General features: G+C 43.0%; 1 protein-coding gene across 3 annotated transcripts in view; it reads right to left on the bottom strand.

Annotated features, from left to right (window-relative positions):
• Nucleotides 1-22,075, bottom strand: part of ADGRA1 (adhesion G protein-coupled receptor A1) — a 1,149,356-nt gene that overhangs the window by 116,976 nt on the left and 1,010,305 nt on the right. For all 3 annotated transcript variants that reach the window (XM_073685204.1, XM_073685205.1, XM_073685206.1), the window contains one exon: nt 20,990-21,117. In XM_073685204.1, coding sequence (XP_073541305.1) covers nt 20,990-21,117 — 128 coding nt within the window. The remainder of the gene's footprint in view (nt 1-20,989; nt 21,118-22,075) is intronic.

The following is a 22,075-nucleotide window of genomic DNA, read 5'->3' as shown; positions in this document are numbered from 1 at the left end:
TGCATCATTCCTTCTTTGTGTAAGTTATAAAATTGTTCAGAGAGGAGACCCGAGCCAATTTGTGCCAAGCCTTGATGGAAAGTCTCTCAAGCTTTTGCTAGCCACAAGTCCGTTAAAAAAAAAAAATAGCAAGCAGATGTCAATGGTAAGATTTTAGGGGACCATCAGTAATTTTTTGGGACCATGACTAAGTAGAGTAGAGTAGGACATGTCTCTAATTTTGTTTTATGTGGACTATGTTAAAGGCTGGACTAGTGAATAGCCCCATAGACCATAATTGGATACCGGTCAGATGCCTCTCACTCAGCCAAACCATATCTCACACTTTGCACTGACGAGGGGCAGTACCCCAAAATACTGTGTCTGCAAATTGAGACTTTGGTTTTGGCTATAATCCTAAGTCATGTGAATAGGCTCGTTAAAGGGTTGATATTGACTTTTTGGATTGCTACTTCCTATACATGAGGCTATAGAGTTCTAGTTCTCTTCCTCTCTGAAGAGACAATTTGGTGTTTGTGGAAAACATGGACAGGATGATAAAAACTAGTTTCCAAGTAAAGTTTTAACAACATGAAATAAATTGGCCCCACTGATTTGTTTGATATAAGTGAGATTGTGCTGGTGCAGGTGCTGTGGATGATTAATGAGCAGATTAGTGCTGCTGACTAGAGATGGTTCGGGGTTTGTACCAAATAGTTAGTGTCCGGCGTGAAAAGGCGAACACGGACTTCTCCTGGAAGTCCGTTGCAAAGTTCGGCGTTCCGTGGGAAATTTGTGAGAGAATTTTTTTCCAGATCCAAAGTTCGGGTCTCCATTGTTTTCAATGAGGTTCAGCTTTGGACTAAAGTTCGGGTCGGGTACCAGAACTCAGACTTCCATGGGTCCGCTCATCCCTTCTGCCGACTAGTGAAGTTGGCCCCTTTTTAGATTTGGTCGTTGACAGCATTATCATCTGTATTCTCCTGATGCCAACCACAAATGAGACCCTTCAAAAGTCCCATTTATAAATGGACTATCAAAGTTTCTACTGGACTACTTGAGTTGTATGCTAGAAATACCCATTGACCTCAACCCTTCTATCCCCCAACATGGCCCATTTTCAAATTGGAAGATAGCTAAAGGTATTCAGAACATTTTTTAATGAACAGTCCTACTTACTACTAATGGTATGAAACAGAGTGCAGACAGAATCACTGAGTCTAGAACACGTTTTCCTCTTAAATGCTAAATAGTAGACAGCGATTAACTATAGGAAACAAATGTGTCTCCAGGAAAAATCCTAAAACTGGAAAAATTATCATGTAGTTAATAACAGCACTTTACTGCAGCGAGGTGAAATAGTTTCATGTATTTTATGTGGCAGTAATATTGGGCGTTCTGTAATAGCTGGGATTCTTAAATATTTTTATGATCACATTCAGCATTATGTAGATGTGTGCTTAGTTAATGGCACTGCGTTTAAAGACCTTGCCAAACATCAATATATTCTGGAGGAGGAGGGTGGAAAATTGCACATTTTCCATTTGCCATGAAAATAATCAAATACCTTGTAAAGCAAAGTAAAATAAAAAAGCCTTCTGCATAATAGACAAAAAAAGTTTCATTACCCAAAGCAACAAACTACATCACTGCTTTAATTTGGAAAAAAGTAACTCTAATATTTGATTGGTTGCTCTGGTTCTGATGGACACTTTTTTGCTTGTGCTGGGTGAATTAGGACTATTCAAGGTGGAAAATACACTACGAGACAATACCAGGCTGCAGCCGGCATAGCCACTGCAATTCTTTGGTTCAAAAAGTTGACACTTGTTGTAGCTTAAAGGGAATCTGTCAGCAAGTTTTGGCTATGTAATCTGAAGACAGCAGGAGATAGAGATTGAAACACAGAGTTCAGGGATGTGTCACTTGTCAAAGTGCGTGCTGTAGTTTACTAACTGAGAAGGATTTATCACTAAAAGATTAACATTGCTGGACTACACTAGTCTGGCAACGCCCCTCCTGTGATAAGCACCTCACTGTCTATGGACTTTGCACATGGAGAGCCTAATGTGGGCGGGGTTAGCTGTGGTGTGGGCAGGGTTAGATTTCTCGGCTCTGCTTCATTCTAAATCTAAAAGCGCTGATTGTACCAGAACGCCTGCACCCGGGAAACTAAGTGATACATCATTGGATTCAGCTTCTCTTTACTTACATTACGCTGCTCTCAGATGAGGAAGCAAAAATCTGCCAACAGATGCCCTTTAAAGGAACCTGTTATATGATTCCCCCATTCAAAACAAGCACCACCAGTTTTTATATATTAAACTTGCACTTTAACAACCTGTTACTCAACTCCCTGCACCCGGCACATCTAATGCCAACTCTCTGTCATTGGTTAGAAGGGTTTTCCATGTTAGATTAAATATGTGGCTAGCAGTGCAGCTTGCCGAATCCCAATAGGATGTAATATACACAATTTTAAGATTCAGTTTCGGTTGCTGATTCGAGCTCTCATCCCTTGACTGTAAGTATGTTGATTAACTTCCCTCAATGCACAAACATTGTTAAGATTCAGCTCTAGGCACGTGACCACAAATATGCAAGTCTCATACTCGCATTCATGTGATGACTGCTTGAACCGGCAAGCAGTGACAAATATTCACACTGTGTACATTACACACTATTAGGATTCAGCAAGGTGCACTGCTTGCACAAAATTTAATCCAACATGTAATACCCTTTTAACGTAAGTCAATGAGAGCCAGAAGACTTACACTGAGAGCTTGTGACCATAACCTCTGACTTCCAGTTACAGGATATAAGAGCAAGACCGGAGCTGCTCCGGGAAGAGCAGAAGACGGCGGCTGGTGCGTATATTACTAGGGGTAGTTAACATGCATTAGTGGCACCACTTCAGCGGTGAAGTAAAAGAAAACAGCCAGAGTGGTGCTTTAAGCCCTTTATGATGTGGTACGTAATAGTACGCACCATGTCATAACTCCCGGTTTAGCGCGGGCTCCGGCGCTGAGCCCAAGCTAAACCGGGTACATGTCAGCTGATCTATACAGCTGACATGTGCCCGCAACAGCTGCGGGTGGAATCCCGATCCACCCGCGGCTGTTAACTAGTTAAATGCCGCGGTCAATCTATGACCGCGGCATTTAACATTGCCGTGCCGGAAGCGTGTCACTTACCCAGCCCATCGGTGAACCCGTCACATGATCGTGAGTCAACAATGGGTTGGCATGACAACCCAGAGTCTGCAACAGACCTCGGTGGTTGCCATGACCAGTGGTCGGCACTCATAGCAAGTGAGCAAATCTGCTACATACAGGCGATCTGCTCATCGCCTGTATGTAGCAGAGCCGATCAGGTAATTGCTGCTTCTAGCCTCCCATAGAGACTGTTGAAGCAAGCAAAAAGTAAAAAAAAAATGTTTTTAAAAATATAAAAAAAAATAAAAAAAAATAAAAGTTTTAATCACCCCCCTTTCACCCCATTCAAAATAAAGCAATAATAAAAAAAAAAAGCGCACACATATTTGGTATCGTCGTGTTCAGAATCGCCCGATCTATCAATATAAAAAAAGAATTAATCCGATCGGTAAACGGCGTAACGAGAAAAGAATTCTAAACACCAGAATTACGTTTTTTTGGTCGCCGCAACATTGCAATAAAATTAAATAATGGGCAATCAAAACATTGGATCTACTCCAAAATGGTATCAATAAAAACGTCAGCCTGGCACGCAAAAAATATGCCCTCACCACCCGGCCCCAGATCACGAAAAATTGCACCATTTTTTTTTTTTAGTAAGGATTTTTTTTTCACCACTTAAATAAAAAAGAACCTATACATGTTTGGTGTCTACAAACTCGTAATGACCTAGAAAATAATAATTGCAGGTGAGTTTTAGCATTTACTTAACATGGTAAAAAAAACAAAAAAAACAACAACTGTTTAATTGCACTTTTTTTACAATTTCACCGCACTTGGAATTTTTTCCCAGTTTTCCAGTACACAATATGGTAAAACCAGTGATGTCGTTCAAAAGTATAACTCTTCCCGCAAAAAAATGAGCCCTCACACGGCCATATTGATGGAAAATAAAAAACTAAAATACAAAAACGGAAAATGTTCCGGTCATGAAGTGGTTAAACAATAAATAAAATGGCTAAAAAATAGCAATTAAAAGAAGCTCAAAAACCAAAACATATGAACAGCAAGTTGTTTTTCCATTGTAATAAATAGGAGGATTATTTTAAGTTTTTTTTTGAGCGCTTTCCACTGTGCTTTTATGAACAAAGTCTCTCAAAAAATGCTTGGTAGATATAGTGTGAACATACCTTAAGAATTTTGGGTCCCAATAAAAAATCTGTTCTTAGAAATTAGAAAATTGGACCCCCTAAGGTTTTATGGCCGGACTATACTGCTACTACTACCACTGTACTTCAGGCCATTAATACTTAAAGTGTTTATATACAGTATATATATATATATATATATATATATATATATATATATATATATATTGTAATGCAGCGACTTGCTGGTATTACGGTAATGGTCCAGGATGTGTTTTACTTGACCATGTACCTTCCCCCTCAGGTGACTGGTCACATGACTGTGACATAGCACAGGTCCTGCGCGCACAGAATGTCTGTCTGATCACATGACTGTGACATCAGCAAGGTCCTGTCTGTGTGTGTGTGTGTGTGCACGGGATGGATATATAAACCCTGCTTGATGGGAGACAGGTGTGTTCGGTGTGTTGGGCGTGAGGCCTGTTCCCCGTGTGTGTGGGACACCGTGATACAGTGAAGCCTCGCAGCCTGAAAGGTCGAGGCTGGATCTTGTGTAGATGCCAGTGGCCTTGGAAGGCAGCGGCTTTGGAGGATAAGCGTCCTGAAAGGCGCAGACTGGATGTGAGTGGAAACATTCCAGTAGCCTTAGACGGGACGACGGCTAGAGACCCCCACCTGGGAAAGCCTTAAAGCCACAGTGGTGGCGGATTAAATGGACTGCAGCAACTAAACCCGGCAAAGGTAATACACTTTGTTATATGGACACTTATATAGACATTGCTATAGTATTACCTTGCTGAAGGCTGTAACTTGGGCCAATTGGGCCTGTCTGCTACTTGAGAGACTCCCGGATGTTAAGTGTGTAAATATGCCGGTGATAAACTAAGAAGGACTGTGTGATATGCGGTTTATGATAATATAATAAACTGCTGTTTTGAAAAAATACCGGAAGGACATTGCATGTGTGCTTAATTTACCCGGTGCAGCGAGTATCCCCCATTATGATGACTAGTGCTGCCTTACATGTGGTTCTAGAATGCGGGCAACTGCAGTCTGGTTTCTAGTGGCAACTACAGTCTGGTTGCTAGGGGCAACTGCAGTCTGGTTGCTAGGGGCAACTGCAGTCTGGTTGCTAGGGGCAACTGCAGCCCGGTTGCTAGGGGCAACGGCACAGGACGACGAGTGTGGTTACAAGCATCTTGCTGTGGCTCGGTGGGGCTCACGAAGCTTAAAAGCATCTGGCTGCAACTCGGTGGGGTTGTGAAGATTGTCGTCGCACTCAAACCTGGTTTGCTGTGGCTCGGCGGGGCTCACGAAGTTTAAAGCATCTGGCTGCAACTCGGCGGAGTTGCGAAGGTTGTCGTCGCACTCAAATCCTGTTTTGCTGTGGCTCGGCGGGGCCACGAAAATTTTCAGGGAGAGCAGTGTAAAGTGTCTAGTGTGTACCGTGATGGCCATGAATGGTGCAGTATCTCCAGACGGAATGGAGAAGGAGTTAGATGACCATGTGCAATCGCTCTTCGGCGTAATGGAGTTTCCTGTAGAAATGCAGGAGCAGATAATGATGGCTGTGAAGGGAGCAGCAGATGAGTCCGAAGCTGTTGAGCGATTGAAATGCCTGTTGGAGTCGCAGCAGCAGGCATTGGAGTCGCAGCAGCAGGTATGGAAGAAACGACAAGAGGTCGTGGTGCAGGAAGGGCAGGAGCTGTTGGCCCGTTACAGAGAGGCGGCAGCGGACCATTCCTTGAACTCTCCGGGGGCGGCCTTGTTGTCTCAGAGTGCCCGGGGAGGTGGTAAGAGCTGTTGTGAACTGAGTCCTAAGACTATTGTTGATTTTTCTTGTAAAAATTCCCCTGCCGGTGTGGTTGTTAAAAAGGGGGCGGAGTCTAAAAAGGGGCGGTTGTTCAAAACAGCGTGGAGGATAGAAAATCAAAAAAAATTACTGGTGGTGGGTTGGTACCTCCTAAAAATGACAATGTGACCGTTGATAACGGGGTAGCTCCAGTAGAAGGGGGTGACGTCAAAGTGGGAGGTGACCTGTTAGTCCACAACACCATGGGGAGTGACACAGACCCCGTAGCTGACGGTGACACTACGAAAGTAGAAGGAGTGGTCAGTCAGGAGGGGCTAGACGAGGTGAGAAAGTCCCCATCTTGTACATGGCGCAAGGGCCACAAAAAGGTTGCTCCTGTAGACTTGGCTGAAAGTGAAAATAAGGAAAATGTAGTACTGTGTGCCTTTGTTTCAAGGGTGGATCCTCCTTCCGAGGCAGAAGAGGAGGTGACGTTGCCAGTAGCAACCTCCGGTACGGTACCGAGTCAGAAGGATCTGACAGCCCTGAAAGAGGAGGCGGCCAGTCATGACCAAGAGCTGGAGCCTATCAGCCAGCAGTGTCAGAGTGACGTGCAGCAACTATGTGGAAACCTGGAGATCGTGTCCTCAGACCAGCAGAACCTGGAGTCTGAAAGGCAGAAAATAAACCAGGTTGTGAGGAACTTGTAGCGTGAACTGGAGGAAAACAGCAAGGAAGTCAGCAATTGGAAGGAAAAGTTCCAGAGAAATAAAGAGGAGGTTTTTCAGTTGGGACTTGACAAAGCGGAGTTTGAAGATGAGCTGTGCGAGTTGAAAGATAGGTTCTCCTTGGTACACGTAGAGCTGATACAAGTGAAGCAAAAGCTGGATGAGGGACTACACCAGAGGGATAGAGAGCTGTCTGCCTTAAAAGAGGCGCTGCAGGTTGAAGTTTCCGGACGTGACCAAAACCTAAAACGACTGTACGAACAGTTCAACCGGGAGCTATGTGACTCCAAGAAGGAATATGGTGAACTCATGAGGGAACTGCAACAAATCAAGAGAGACTATGAGGATCTCCTCAGGGTTAAAGGAAAACTAGAGGATGATAAGGTGGATGCAGAGCACATGCGCCAAGTAGTTGAGACCACTCTGCAGGACACCCGTAATGAAAATGGTGATCTCCGCAGAAGGACCTTAGGTCTAGAAGCTCAGGTGAAGGAGCTGCAGACGTTCTGTGATAATCTCCAGAGGGCAGAGACGTGCCTTAAGGAAAGGCTCAGCAAGATGGAGGCTGAGCAGAAACAGATGGAGGAGTCTATCGGAGAAGCCACAGACCAGGGCCAGGAGTTGGCTGCTGGTGATGGGAAGTATGAAGCAGATACCTCCTCGAGTGATGTGAGCTCGGATGATTCGGTGGATGTAGGAGCCGAGATCAAGGAGCTCAAGGAGTCGCTACAAACCCATTGGAAGCAAAAGGAGCTTCAGAGACGGGCCGCTGAGAGGCGAGTTGCGGAGCTAGAGGAAGAAGTTTCCGGGCTCAAAAGTCGCCTGACAAAGTATCACTCAGTGAACGAGGCCTTCTTGGAGAAGGAAAAGGGCAAACACGTTGCACTCACTCCCTTATACCATGAGAGCGTGGACCTGAGGAGAGCTAAGAGAGTGTTAACCACAGATAAATATGAGATGGAAGTGGTCAAGACGGAAATTCGTGAATTTGTAGCTGTGAGTCAGCTCAGGGAAAGCATACAGGGTGAAGAAGCTGGAGGTCAGTTGTCCCTGAAACCTGAGCTGGTTGATCGTCTGGAAACCACTGGTGAGACCGAAATGTCTTGGTACAAGTGCCTCGTAGATGTGCCCGAGGATTTGAGGGAAGAATGCACCCGTGAGTCCATGAATGAGGAGTTTAAGAAGGCCGTGGGAGCCTGTAAGGTGTACTTGACCTCAGAAGCTAAACAGCTGGTGGTCCTGTCCACGACCGAAGTCACAGTGAAGAGGGTGGCTATCCTAAGTGACATGCACTGGCGATGTATTCGCACGAAGCGGTTTCTCCGGTTGAAGACGGAACAAGCCGTTCGACAACTGGAGTTGATGAGGAAAGCTCACAGTATGCGTGAAGAGGTCATCCGGGTGCCTCATGTTCTGGTGAGGAAGCTCGTTTGGAGAAATGGTCGAGCCATGCAGATGATGGTCAAGAAGTCTGGTGTGGTGAAAGTAAGCAGTCCACGTGATCGTCAGGACTGGATACCAGACGAAGACGGCATGGTATCATTCTCCGCTGTAGGAACAGAAGAAAGCCTGGGATATATGCGCATGCTGTTGGAGTACCGAGTGACCTACCTGCGAGAGGTAGAACAGTTGAATCTCGCTAGACTGCGAGTGGATAGACAGCATCATCTGAGTAGCAGAAGACGGCAGCTGTCAAGAAATTATGAGACCAGACAGAGAAAGGGCCCCCTAAATAACAGAACAGCTATAGCTGGAGTTAGGGACCTTTCAATATGTCCTGAGAGTAGTAGGCGTGGGTTTAGAGGTAGTGAGACCTCCAGTAACTCAGGTTTGAGCAGTCCATACAAATGACCCAATAGAGGACGGGACAGTACGGAGTCGAACGGGACCTTAGATACCAGGGCATGTGAGTCACACCGCTGTATGACTGACCGCTGGGAGCAGGGGAGACCTGACAAGGTTACGACTGACCGCTGTTAGCGGGGGAGACCTGACAAGGTTACGACTGACCGCTGGGAGCGGGGGAGACCTGACAAGGTTACAACTGACTGCTGGGAGCGGGAGGAGCTCTTACAAGGTTACGACCCGGAAAGGTGACCTGACTAAGTCAGTGACTGTGACAAATGGTAGGTCCCTAAGGAATGGGCTAATGTCGTTGACTAATGTTCCAAGGGCTGAGTAGCACAATTGTAAAGTACATGGTCTCTATGTGAACTGGGGGTTATGATGTCATTGTGTATATTATGTGTTCAACCCCACAAGTTGGAACAGAGTTGGGGTTATAGTGATTGTGTATATTATGTGTTCAACCCCACAAGTTTGAACAGAGGGGGGGGATATGTAATGCAGCGACTTGCTGGCATTACGGTAATGGTCCAGGATGTGTTTTACCTGACCATGTACCTTCACCTCAGGGGACTGGTCACATGACTGTGACATAGCACAGGTCCTGCGCGCACAAAATGTCTGTCTGATCACATGACTGTGACATCAGCAAGGTCCTATCTGTGTGTGTGTGTGTGTGTGCACGGGATGGATATATAAACCCTGCTTGATGGGAGACAGGTGTGTTCGGTGTGTTGGGCGTGAGGCCTGTTCCCCGTGTGTGTGGGACACCGTGATACAGTGAAGCCTCGCAGCCTGAAAGGTCGAGGCTGGATCTTGTGTAGATGCCAGTGGCCTTGGAAGGCAGCGGCTTTGGAGGATAAGCGTCCTGAAAGGCGAAGACTGGATTTGAGTGGAAACATTCCAGTAGCCTTAGACGGGACGACGGCTAGAGACCCCCACCTGGGAAAGCCTTAAAGCCACAGTGGTGGCGGATTAAATGGACTGCAGCAACTAAACCCGGCAAAGGTAATACACTTTGTTATATGGACACTTATATAGACATTGCTATAGTATTACCTTGCTGAAGGCTGTAACTTGGGCCAATTGGGCCTGTCTGCTACTTGAGAGACTCCCAGATGTTAAGTGTGTAAATATGCCGGTGATAAAATAAGAAGGACTGTGTGATATGCGGTTTATGATAATATAATAAACTGCTGTTTTGAGAAAATACCGGAAGGACATTGCACGTGTGCTTAATTTACCCAGTGCAGCGAGTATCCCCCATTATGATGACTAGTGCTGCCTTACAATATAAATATACAGTACAGACCAAAAGTTTGGACACACCTTCTCATTTAAAGATTTTTCTGTATTTTCATGACTATGAAAATTGTACATTCACACTGAAGGCATCAAAACTATGAATTAACACATGTGGAATTATATACTTAACAAAAAAGTGTGAAACAGCTGAAAATATGTCTTATATTCTAGCTTCTTCAAAGTAGCCACCTTTTGCTTTGATGACTGCTTTGCACACTCTTGGCATTCTCTTGATGAGCTTCAAGAGGTAGTCACTGGAAATGGTCTTCAAACAATCTTGAAGGAGTTCCCAGAGATGCTTAGCACTTGTTGGCTCTTTTGCCTTCACTCTGCGTTCCAGCTCATCCCAAACCATCTCGATTGGGTTCAGGTCTGGTGACTATGGAGGCCAGGTCATCTGGCGTAGCACCCCATCACTCTCCTTCTTGGTAAAAGAGCCCTTACACATCCTGGAGGTGTTTTGGGGTCATTGTCCTGTTGAAAAATAAATGATGGTCCAACTAGATGCAGACCGGATGGAATAGCATGCCGCTGCAAGATGCTGTGGTAGCTATGCTGGTTCAGTATGCCTTCAATTTTGAATAAATCCCCAACAGTGTCACCAGCAAACCACCCCCACACCATCACACCTCCTCCTCCATGCTTCACGGTTGAAACCAGGCATGTAGAGTCCTTCCGTTCACCTTTTCTGCGTCTCACAAAGACACGGTAGTTGGAACCAAAGATCTCAAATTTGGACTCATCAGACCAACGCACAGATTTCCAATGGTCTAATGTCCATTCCTTGTGTTCTTTAGCCCAAACAAGTCTCTTCTGATTGTTGCCTGTCCTTAGCAGTGGTTTCCTAGCAGCTATTTTACCATGAAGGCCTGCTGCACAAAGTCTCCTCTTAACAGTTGTTGAAGAGATGTGTCTGCTGCTAGAACTCTGTGTGGCATTGACCTGGTCTCTAATCTGAGCTGCTGTTAACCTACGATTTCTGAGACTGGTGACTCGGATAAACTTATCCTCAGAAGCAGAGGTGACTCTTGGTCTTCCTTTCCTGGGGCGGTCCTCATGTGAGCCAGTTTCTTTGTAGCGCTTGATGGTTTTTGCAACTGCACTTGGGGACACTTTCAAAGTTTGCCCAATTTTTCGGACTGACTGACCTTCATTTCTTAAAGTAATGATGGCCACTCTTTTTTGTTTACTTAGCTGCTTTTTTCTTGCCATAATGCAAATTCTAACAGTCTATTCAGTAGGACTATCAGCTGTGTATCCACCAGACTTCTGCACAACACAACTGATGGTCCCAACCCCATTTATAAGGCAAGAAATCCCACTTATTAAACCTGACTGGGCACACCTGTGAAGTGAAAACCATTTCCGGTGACTACCTCTTGAAGCTCATCAAGAGAATGCCAAGAGTGTGCAAAGCAGTCATCAAAGCAAAAGGTGGCTACTTTGAAGAACCTAGAATATAAGACATATTTTCAGTTGTTTCACACTTTTTTGTTAAGTATATAATTCCACATGTGTTAATTGATAGTTTTGATGCCTTCAGTGTGAATGTACAATTTTCATAGTCATGAAAACACAGAAAAATCTTTAAATGCGAAGGTTTGTCCAAACTTTTGGTCTGTACTGTGTGTATACATATATATATCTGCCCAGGAGTAGAAAGTAATTAAAAATAAAGACATAAGCATTATTTATCCTATGAATTCCTGGGTACTCTGTTGCTGATTTGTCCCAAGGAGTAATGATGCGCTGTACATCAGTCACCTGACTGCTGCAGGCAATTACTGGCTCAGAAGTGATGTTTGCATAGACCTGAGCATTTTGCTGACCGATATGCAGGAGACCATTACTTATGCCATTCGCTGGTACTACAGGAGCAGTGGCAATGGTGCAGCAACTGATGTGTTGTCCACCTTTTGGGGACACATTTTTCTTCTTCCTTAAGTTCATGTATTTTAGGCTAAAAAACATTTTTGTAATTGGGTTTCATTAATAAATTTTGCAATGTTTGCTTTCTACCTATGAACCTCTGTGTTGCACTGTCTATTGCATAAATGTTAAACTCTGGCCTGTGGGCCAAATCTGGCCCGCAGGGTGATTATATTTGGCCCGTGACATCAGAACAACCACTTCTATGTGGGGCCATTATACTTTATGGAGGACTATGTGGGGGCATTTTTCTGTACGGAGGACTATGTGGGGCCATTATTCTGTATGGAGGACTATGTGGGGCCATTATACTGTATGGAGGACTATGTGGGGCCCATTACACTGCATGGAGGACTATATGGGGCCATTATACTTTACGGAGGACTATGTGGGGCCATTGTTCTGTACGGAGGACTGTGTGGGGCCATTATACTGTATGGAGGACTATGTGGGGCCATTATACTGTATGGAGGACTATGTGGGGCCATTATTCTGTAAGGAGGACTATGTGGGGCCCATAATACTGTATGGAGGACTATGTGGGGCCATTATACTTTATGGAGGACTATGTGGGGGCATTATTCTGTACGGAGGACTATGTGGTGCCATTATACTGTTTGGAGGACTATGTGGGGCCATTATTCTGTATGGAGGACTATGTGGGGCCATTATACTGTATGGAGGACTATGTGGGGCCCATTATACTGTATGGAGGACTATATGGGGCCATTATATTTTATGGAGGACTATGTGGGGCCATTTTTCTGTATGGAGGACTATGTGGGGCCCATTTTTCTGTATGGAGGACTATGTGGGGCCCATTTTTCTGTATGGAGGACTATGTGGGGCCATTATACTGCATGGAGGACTATGTGGGGCCATTATACTGTATGGAGGACTATGTGGGGCCCACTATACTGTATGGAGGACTATGTGGGGCCCACTATACTGTATGGAGGACTATGTGGGGCCCATTATTCTGTATGGAGGACTATGTGAGGTCCATTATACTGTATAGAGGACTTTGAGGGGCCATTATTCTGTATGGAGGACTGTGTGGGGTCCATTATACTGTATGGTGGACTATGTGGGGCCCATTATACTGTAAGGAGAACTATGTGGGGCCCATTATACTGTAAGGAGGACTATGTGGGGCCCATTATACTGTATGGAGGACTATGTGGGGCCCATTATACTGTATGGAGGACTATGTGGGGCCCATTATACTGTATGGAGGACTGTGTGGGGCCCATTATACTGTATGAAAGACTGTGTGGGGTCATTATTCTGTATGGAGGACTATGTGGGACCCATTATTCTGTATGGAGGACTATGTGGGGCCCATTATTCTGTATGGAGGACTATGTGGGGCCCATTATTCTGTATGGAGGACTGTGTGGGGCCCATTATTCTGTATGGAGGACTGTGTGGGGCCCATTAAACTGTATACTAACTGTGCCGCAACTTTGTCCAAGTTTTTCATTTTGTCCCTCTCTATGTTTGAGTTTGACATCCCTGGTCTATTACTAGCTGCAGAATGAGTTAATTGAAAATCTGTCAGTGGGCTCATTTTCATGGCACAATGGGAAAGTTTCTAATTCTGTATATTTTTTTAGCTCTTTTCAGCTGATTTATGACCACAGACCACATAAAAGGTTAGGTCACGTTCACACGTTCAGTATTTTACATCAGTATTTATAAGCCAAAGCCAGGAGTGAGTGAGAAATACAGAAATGGTGACGTGTTTCTATTATACTTTTCCTCTGATCGTTTCCACTCCTGATTTTAGCTTACAAATACTGATGTAAAATACTGACCAAATACTGAACGTGTGAACATGGCTTAAATTTGCTGGGAAACAAAGAGCCTGTAAATACAATGTGGTGCAAAATGTTTAATGAAATCAAATTTTATAAATGTTTTTTAGCCCCAAATACGTGTAAGTTAAAAAAAACAAAAAAAACGTATCCCCAATCGGGAACAACCCCTTAAAAGTGTAAGTAATGGCTTAGTAATTTCTGTATTTTAGATCACACCCTTCCGTGCAATTGGTAAAAAGGCAAAAAAAAATCCATTAATAGGCCCCACTTCTGCCCATAGAAGTCAATAGTGACCCGGTCACATTTGTTTGCTGCTCTCTACATTGAAGTCTACAGTATTAGTAAGGGGACAGAAGAATTCTTGCTTACTTGGGACCCACATCTATAAAATTCCTTTTACAGTTAAAGTTTGGTACAACCCTTTCTGCTGTCTGTCCGTAGTGTCTGACATCTACATCCATTATCTCAGCGCTTCTCCAGCCATTATTGGTGACATATATTGTACAAAAGGAGGCCATGTACAGACGTAAGCACTGCCGCAAAACTGAAAATAACTTTACATTTTTATCTACTCATTTCATCGGCAGCCGTAGACGACTTCAAGGAAGAAAATAAGAGTGGCCGACAAATGACGAGTGTATGATCAGTAGCTAAAGATAACGAGAAGCCAGTTGGTTGCTAAGCAACAATGCATCAAGTAATAAAAATCCCATCATTTCTATGCCAACCTCTCCACTGTAAAATTAGAATAATCACTGTACAAGACCACCTCTCTACAGAACATGACCTATGGGGATTCATATATGTCAACTTGTGTAATATACAGGTCATTTCTAGGTGCAACGAGTTGGGTGTTACTTTTGCAATATAGTTGTGAACCTTTTCCACCTGTAAGACTTTAAAAATATGTACATTTCGAATGAAAAATAAACTCAAACCTTTTCATGTGGAAAACGAAAAATAGAGAACTAAAATAATGTGGTCCTGTCCCATGAATATGCAATTTATGACAGCATTCAGTCTTTTTTGGAATAAGATTCTATCAGCATGGCACATCTAGAATTGGAATCTTTGCCCACTATTCTTTGCAGTAGTCTAAATCTGTTAGATTACGAGGGCATCTTCTGTGCACAGTGCCCTCTTCAGGTCAATTCACAGATTTTCAATTAGATTTAAGTCTCTGCTCTGGTTGCTCCATTCCAAAACATTGATCTTCTTCTGATGAAGTCATTCTTTTGTTGATTTGGAGGGTATTTTTTTGTGCTGAAAGGAGAAATTTATCTTCCAGCTTTTTAGCAGAAAAGCAGCCTGAAATTCTTGTTGCAAAATTGAATGATGTTTGGAATTGTTCATAATTCCCTCTACTTTGACTAAAGCCTCAGTTTCAGGAGTCGAAAAACAGCCCCAAAGCATAATGCTTCCTCCACCATGCTTCACTGTGGGTATGGTGTTCTTTTGGTGATGTGCAATGTTAGCTTTGTGCCAAACATACCTTTTCAAATTATGGCCAAAAGTTCAACCTTGATATCATCTGACCATAACACATTTGCCCACATACTTTTGGCAGACTTGATGTCACGCAAGGTGTGTAAAATACTAAGTGCAACACAAAAGGGAAGGGAGAAGGGAGCCCAGACTCTAGGGAAAGAAAGTAAGAAAAGGCTCCTGTCTTGCCACCCTGTGCGGTAGCATAGTCCAGAAATAAAAAGGATATGGGAGATTGTTGAAATATGCAATACCGAACTACTGTACTGTAGACCTCTTGGCAATCTCCTGGACCAATTTTGTTCTTTTCATCAATTTTTGAGGGGCATCTAGTTTTAGGTATTGTCACTGTTGTGCCAAATTTAAGCCACCTCTTGATGACCATCTTCCCATTTTCTATGGTATAGCTGATGCCTTGGAAATTGTTTTGTACTCTTGTCCTCAATAATGTCAATAATGACATCCCTTTGCTATGTTGTAAACTATTTATGGACCATGGCTTTTGCTGTAAAATGCAACTAAGAAATTTTCAGGAAAATCCTACTAGAATAGCCAAACTTAATATGGGGTTAGTTAGAATAACTTTAAATGATAGTAATTGTGTATTGACTAATATATAAATGAGGTTAAATGTGATTGGCTAATTCTGAACACAACCACATCCGCAATTATAAGACAGTATTCACACTTATGCAACCTCATTATTTTAGTTTTGTTATTTTAATTTTTCCCTCAAAATGAATTCAGTTTGTTTCTCAATGAATTTGTACAGATCATAGGTGACATTAAGGCTATGTGCCCATGATGCAGAAATGCTCAGGATTTTTTCCTGAGCGTTTATGCATCTCCCTGGCAGAAAAAAATGCATGTGGATTGTACATGCGGGATTTTACATGCGGATTTTACATGCGGATTGTACATGCGGATTGTACATGCGGATTGTACATGCGGATTGTACATGCGGATTGTACATGCAGATTGTACATGCGGATTGTACATGCGGATTGTACATGCGGATTGTACATGCGGATTGTACATGCGGATTGTACATGCGGATTGTACATGCAGATTGTACATGCGGATTGTACATGCAGATTGTACATGCGGATTGTACATGCGTTTTTCCTGCCAGGGACATGCGGATGTGAAGCGTTCTTCACTTGCATTTCTGCATGCGGGTTGACAAGCGCTTTCCAAGCGATTTTAGCATCACTTGGAAAGTGCTTGTCAACTTGGTCACACTATATAAATCCATGCAAACGGCATGGATTTATATAGTGTGACCGAAAGAATGGTAAAAAACAAAAAAATAAATATATACTTACCCTTTGATGGCCCCCGGTGTCTTGTTTCCCTCCGTCCAAGCTGCCGGCAGCAGTACACTGAAGGACCTGCCGACGTCAGCGTTGCGTGACCCGTCACATGACTATGACGTCAGCGCAGGTCCTTCAGTCCATCGCTAGCTGCCGGCATGAAAGGACGAGTGCAGTGGGGGCCATCAGAAGGTAAGTATAATCTTTATTTTTTTTTCTTATTCTTTTTTTTACAGTTTCTATGATACCCGGGTCCGGAGGAGAGTCTCCTGTCCGCTAGACCCTGGTACCATCCGCACTTTGGAACGCATGTATTCCGCATGTCCCTATCTAGTGAAGCGGAATGCATGCGTTCTAATGCAAGTCAATGGTGGCGAAAACGCAGCACTTCCGCAAAATAATTGGTAGTGCTGCATTTTTTTCCGCAATGATAATCCGCAGCGGAAATTTCCGCAGCATGTGCACAGCACATGCGGATTATCATTGGGGAACATGGCAGGCCTTCTACCATGCGGTTTTAAGTGTTTCTGCAGCGTTTTTGCCGCTGCGGAAACGCTTAAAAAACGCATCGTGGGCACACAGTCTAAAGGTAGAAATGTTCTGAAATGATTCTTCTTGATATGTTATTACATGATAATAATCTGACATTTTAACAGGGGTATGCAGACTATATACTGTATATGTATATACTGTATATATATATATATTTGGTTTTCGGAATCCATTGCTTCACTGAAGAAGTTGCGGGGGTTGATGTCAGTCTTCTAGGGTGACTTGAATTAGAGAATACAGTAGGTCGCACGGTGGCTCAGTGGTTAGATCTGTTGGGTTCAGGGTTCAAGTCCCACCAAGGACAACATCTTAAATGGGCTTGTGTGGGTTTCCTCTAGGTACTCCAGTTTCCTCCCACACTCCTTAGACATACTGCGCACAGTGATGATAATGTCTGTAAAATGCTGCAGAATATGATGGTGCTATATAAGTAATATTTGACTTACCAAATTTTCCTTAGCTCATACAAAACCGTTTGTGCCTTTTTTAACCAAGGAGCAGAGACAAAATTGAGGAGAACCTGACCTTTTTCATACATGCCAACACGCTTTATTAGACCATGTCCCCTCATCACATCTTCCACCTCTACTGAACATAGGACTGGAAGTCAAGGTTCCATCTGATGATGGATCATTTTTGCATCATGTAAAAACACTGCTTTCCAAGATGTTTCAGTAGCACCCAGACTTCCAAAAGGTCTCCCCTTTTTCCGGGAGCCTCCTGGATGTTTCAGAAGAACTGGCACTTATGGCCCCACTGAATAAAGTTGCACTCACTATGCTCAGCTGTTCAATCCAAACTATATACCCTAGTTTAAATCATAAGAGTTCCATATAGGTTGTACATGTGCTTTACAATTAGAAAAGGGGGTGGTCGGAAGCAAAGCAAAAAAAATAGTTTGAAAAAGAAAAAGTACAGGAGATAGATGGGGAGATCGGCATAGATGGTGAGATTAGCTAGGGAGGTGTTTCAGTTGGAGGATTCCAGAGGAGTGTTAATAAAACATTGAGCCCTGACCAGGACATTTAGATTGTACATGCCAACTTTTAGAAAATCACACTTCTTTCTTTGCCCCATTCCCATCCCTAAATGCCCAAATTCATGCTTGGACATCGGGGCTAAATCTGATGACATAACATCATGGTGCCATACACGAAAATATTCATGGTGGGGTTTCTCAAGAGGCTTATTTGGCACCCCTGAAGATTTGCTGATTCTTCTCTTTCTAAGAATCTCCCCACATTCCAGCAGATGTAACAAGTATAATTATAGAGCTAGGGATCTGAACTGGATCTCTGACCTAGATGAAAGGTCTACCAACAACACTAGGCCCATGAGAATGCACATAATGTTTACAAAGATCCAGTTTAATGCACAGATATCACCAAACTTTTCAAAATGGATATAACAAATAGTTCTTATTATTAATATTTTATAGACTTTTTATAAGTTGACAATCCAAGGACAATCCAAGGTTATTTTATAGTATTTGAAAGAATATGATCTTTCATGTCTTTTCAACCTTCGCATATTTGTCACTATAGCTCTGTTGTCTAATATGACAAGCTACCTCTTAATAACAATGGAAATCTCAGGATTCTACGCCTTGTGTACTTTTTTTACTCTATATATTTGCTTTTTTGAGGGTTAATGTCATTAATATCCAAGGAAAACCCTATTAAAGTGTTGTATGTGTGTGTGCATGAGGAATAACACAATTACTGGCCATAATATGACCAGATGCGACTACAAACCTTGCACAAATTGTGGTTGCGCCCTTGCCTCCTTTCTGTTTGCTAACCATTTTTTTACTAGAACAAAAAAATTAAGTCTGCACAACATTTTTTTTCTGGCCCAAAAACAAAAACAAAACCTTTATTTATTTATTTTACTCACTTATATAGTGTCATTAATTCCACAGCGCTTTACATTCATTATCATCACTGTCCCAATTGGGGCTCACAATCTAGATGAGCCATTTTTTTCTTTAACATTGAAAGCTATGGGAAACAGACCACAAAAGATGGTCATTCGTTATGTCGTCCATTAATGGATGCATTTTTAGCAGGGTTTAGACGCATCTCTAATAAAAATGCATAATTTATAAGTGGAACAAAAGGAAATGCCAAAAGGGAAATCAAAGTATTTTTAAACATCCATTTTTCGTTATTAAACATTTTCCAGTAATAAACCGAAACTTTTGTTTCCATTTTGCATCAATTTTTGCTCTGCTTGCATTGGATTCGTTTTTTTAAGTACTGGATCTGTTACAACTGGATGACAACTGAAGATGTGAACAGAGCCTTAGGATGATGCAGCACGAACTTTCTGTGTCTCCCTCTGCTTGTTTCCCTACTCTGCTCTCACTTCTCCTCCCCTTCATATATTATAATAGGAGATGTAACCTGACACCTCACTGTGCTTGCAGTTCAAATTGCTTTGACCAAGACAGAGCTGAGCTGTCTTTTTCAGAATAGATGGTGATAGCTATAAAACATCTGAAAGATTCCTTCAAATGTAATATTCAGGAGAAAGAAATATGCCTGCCAACTGTCCTGGATACATTGGGGCAGTGCAGGATTTTTGGAGCTGTTAGTCTGTCCCAGGAGGATGGCAGCATGTCAAGGACACAGATGCAGTTGAATATAATGAGTACAGGACTGTCTGAGGCACACACAGCAGGTACCAAGACATAACTACTGCCGTACCAGGCCACAAACAGCAAAGAGTGGGGATCTGATCCATTAATTGTAGGAACCGAACTAGGTAAGGGGTTGTTAATTTCCCAAAAGGTGAGGCATCATACTAGGGAAAAAGGAGACACTGTGGGCGCTTATCAGTGGGGTGGTACTGGGGCTTCATGTATGGACATAAATAATAATGTGTAGGAGGCACAATGCAGGCATCATACTTTGTGGGCGGCAATTGTGGGCATTATAATGTGTGGGGGCACTGTGTGAGGGAGGTATTGTGGTAGCATCATACTAAGAGGAGATACATGGTGGAGGCTGTGCAAAAGTTGCATGTAGGAGTGTGTGGGGACACTGTGGTGCTATTATACTGTGTGTAAAAGAGCAGTGTGGGTGGGGGACCATTTTGGGGACATCACATTGTGTGAAGGGGCATCTTACTGTATAGGGGCCTTAAAAGGACCGGTAAACTGATTTGCTGCATTGTTTCAGTGCAGATTTGTCACAAAACTTGAAGGGTTTCCTGATGTCAGCAAAGTGAATGAGAATCCTGAGGTCTCGTGCACACGGTGCTTATTTGTGACTTGCAGATTTGGTGCAGATTTAAATCTGCAGCATGTCAATTCTTTCAACATTTTTGCTACAGATTTTACCCATACTAACAAATGGGGAAAACTCTTCACCAAAAACGCCAGTAAAAATACAGCAAAAATGCAGAAAAGCACTAGTTTTTGCTGCTGCATTTTTCCTACCAAAAGATGCAAAAATGGTGCAAACACTTAACGTGTGCACATACCCCAATGGCCTTCACTTGGGCGCACAAAAAGGTAGGGTTAAAATGTGTATTTGTGTATATTTGTACACGTATAAATCTTTACTAGTTTAATTATGTAAAAATCAAGGACATAGGAATAATGAATATGTTGCTGGTATAATTACATTTCGATATGTTCTGTTGAGGGTTTTCTTTTTCTAAAGAATCTTTTTCTTCCATTCTTTGGTTGCCACTGAACTAGCACAGGGATGGGGCACAACACTGTTTACTGCTAAAATATTTAGGATGCTTTCAAATTGTCAGCGACCATCATGCAAACCCCAAGGACGGTGGCGTTCCCGTGCAGCATCCTCTCTTCACAGTGCAGACAACAATGCTATCCAGACCTATTAAAATCCTGCAATTTAACAAGCAATTCAGGATAATAGCATGATTACACACGCGAAGGTAATGTATAAAAAGAGGCTTCCTACCTGTGATGCACAATGTAGGTGATGATAGATGCGAACAGGCACAACAACATAACAGCGGTGCATGCATAAACCACAGGGTGCAGGAACTCCCCTGGGTACTGAGGGAGAGACAGCACGGTCTTCAAATCCTAGAGAGAAAAGTAAACATCATTATATTTCCGTCTCATCTGCACACATCACACACTAAAAGCTTCTTCAAGACTGCCAGATGCAACCCTTTATATAAAGGATCCAAACATTATCTGTAGTGATGAGCGAGTATGTGTTGTTAACTCTTTCGGCGAGTATGCTCGGGCGAGCACCGAGTATTTACAGCTGCTCGGTGATATGGTTGAATCACTCCCGTGTGCAGGATTTGCGACTGTTTCACAGCTTTAATACATGTGAGGAATGTTAGGAGTACCAAGATGGCAGCAGTGGGGTTCTTCAGTAGGTTTTCTATTTCTATAATTGGCTCCCAATTATCATGAGGGGTGCAATGGGTGACTTATCAGAGCCCCCAGAAACTAACTACTTCAATGCAACTGTAAGAGATTGACAGCAGCATCTAAATAGTTAAACAGCAGCGAGATAGCTCCGATACTTGCTGCTAGAGCTAAGCGTCTGCTGCATAACACAGCTGACACCCACCTTGCATAGAGCATCCTCAGCTCTTGAGCCCATTCCAACCACCCGTCTGTGATGTGTGAAGTCGGACAGGGTTTTTCTCATTTTCTCATTATTCAAATCCAATAGATTATCGCAAGATGCTAATAGCATCCTTAACAGGTTACATATCACATCACAACCATTGGGTGAGCACATATAATATACAGTACATACAGCATAAGCATTTCCTAACAGAGTATCGTAAAATATATATTTTTTAACGCTGGTCTTCTCACTACATTCATCTACGAATATGTCAAGTCAAGAAGAGGAAGGACACAACTGGAGATGAAAATTGTACAGAATCAGAAGCCAAGTCTGTATTTCCTTATACATTTACATTCAATAAACAGTAAGGAATACCAATACTTTATATTCAAAGACATATAGAAATCTGGCAAACCTACAAAGAATACTTCCATACAGAAGCTCATTTAA

Source organism: Phyllobates terribilis, unplaced genomic scaffold, assembly GCF_046119375.1.
Source record: "Phyllobates terribilis strain yellow unplaced genomic scaffold, ASM4611937v1 Scaffold_5__5_contigs__length_657084704, whole genome shotgun sequence".
NCBI lineage: Eukaryota > Metazoa > Chordata > Amphibia > Anura > Dendrobatidae > Phyllobates > Phyllobates terribilis.
The sequence above is the reverse complement of the archived record's forward strand: the minus strand, read 5'-3'. Positions and strand labels throughout refer to the sequence as shown.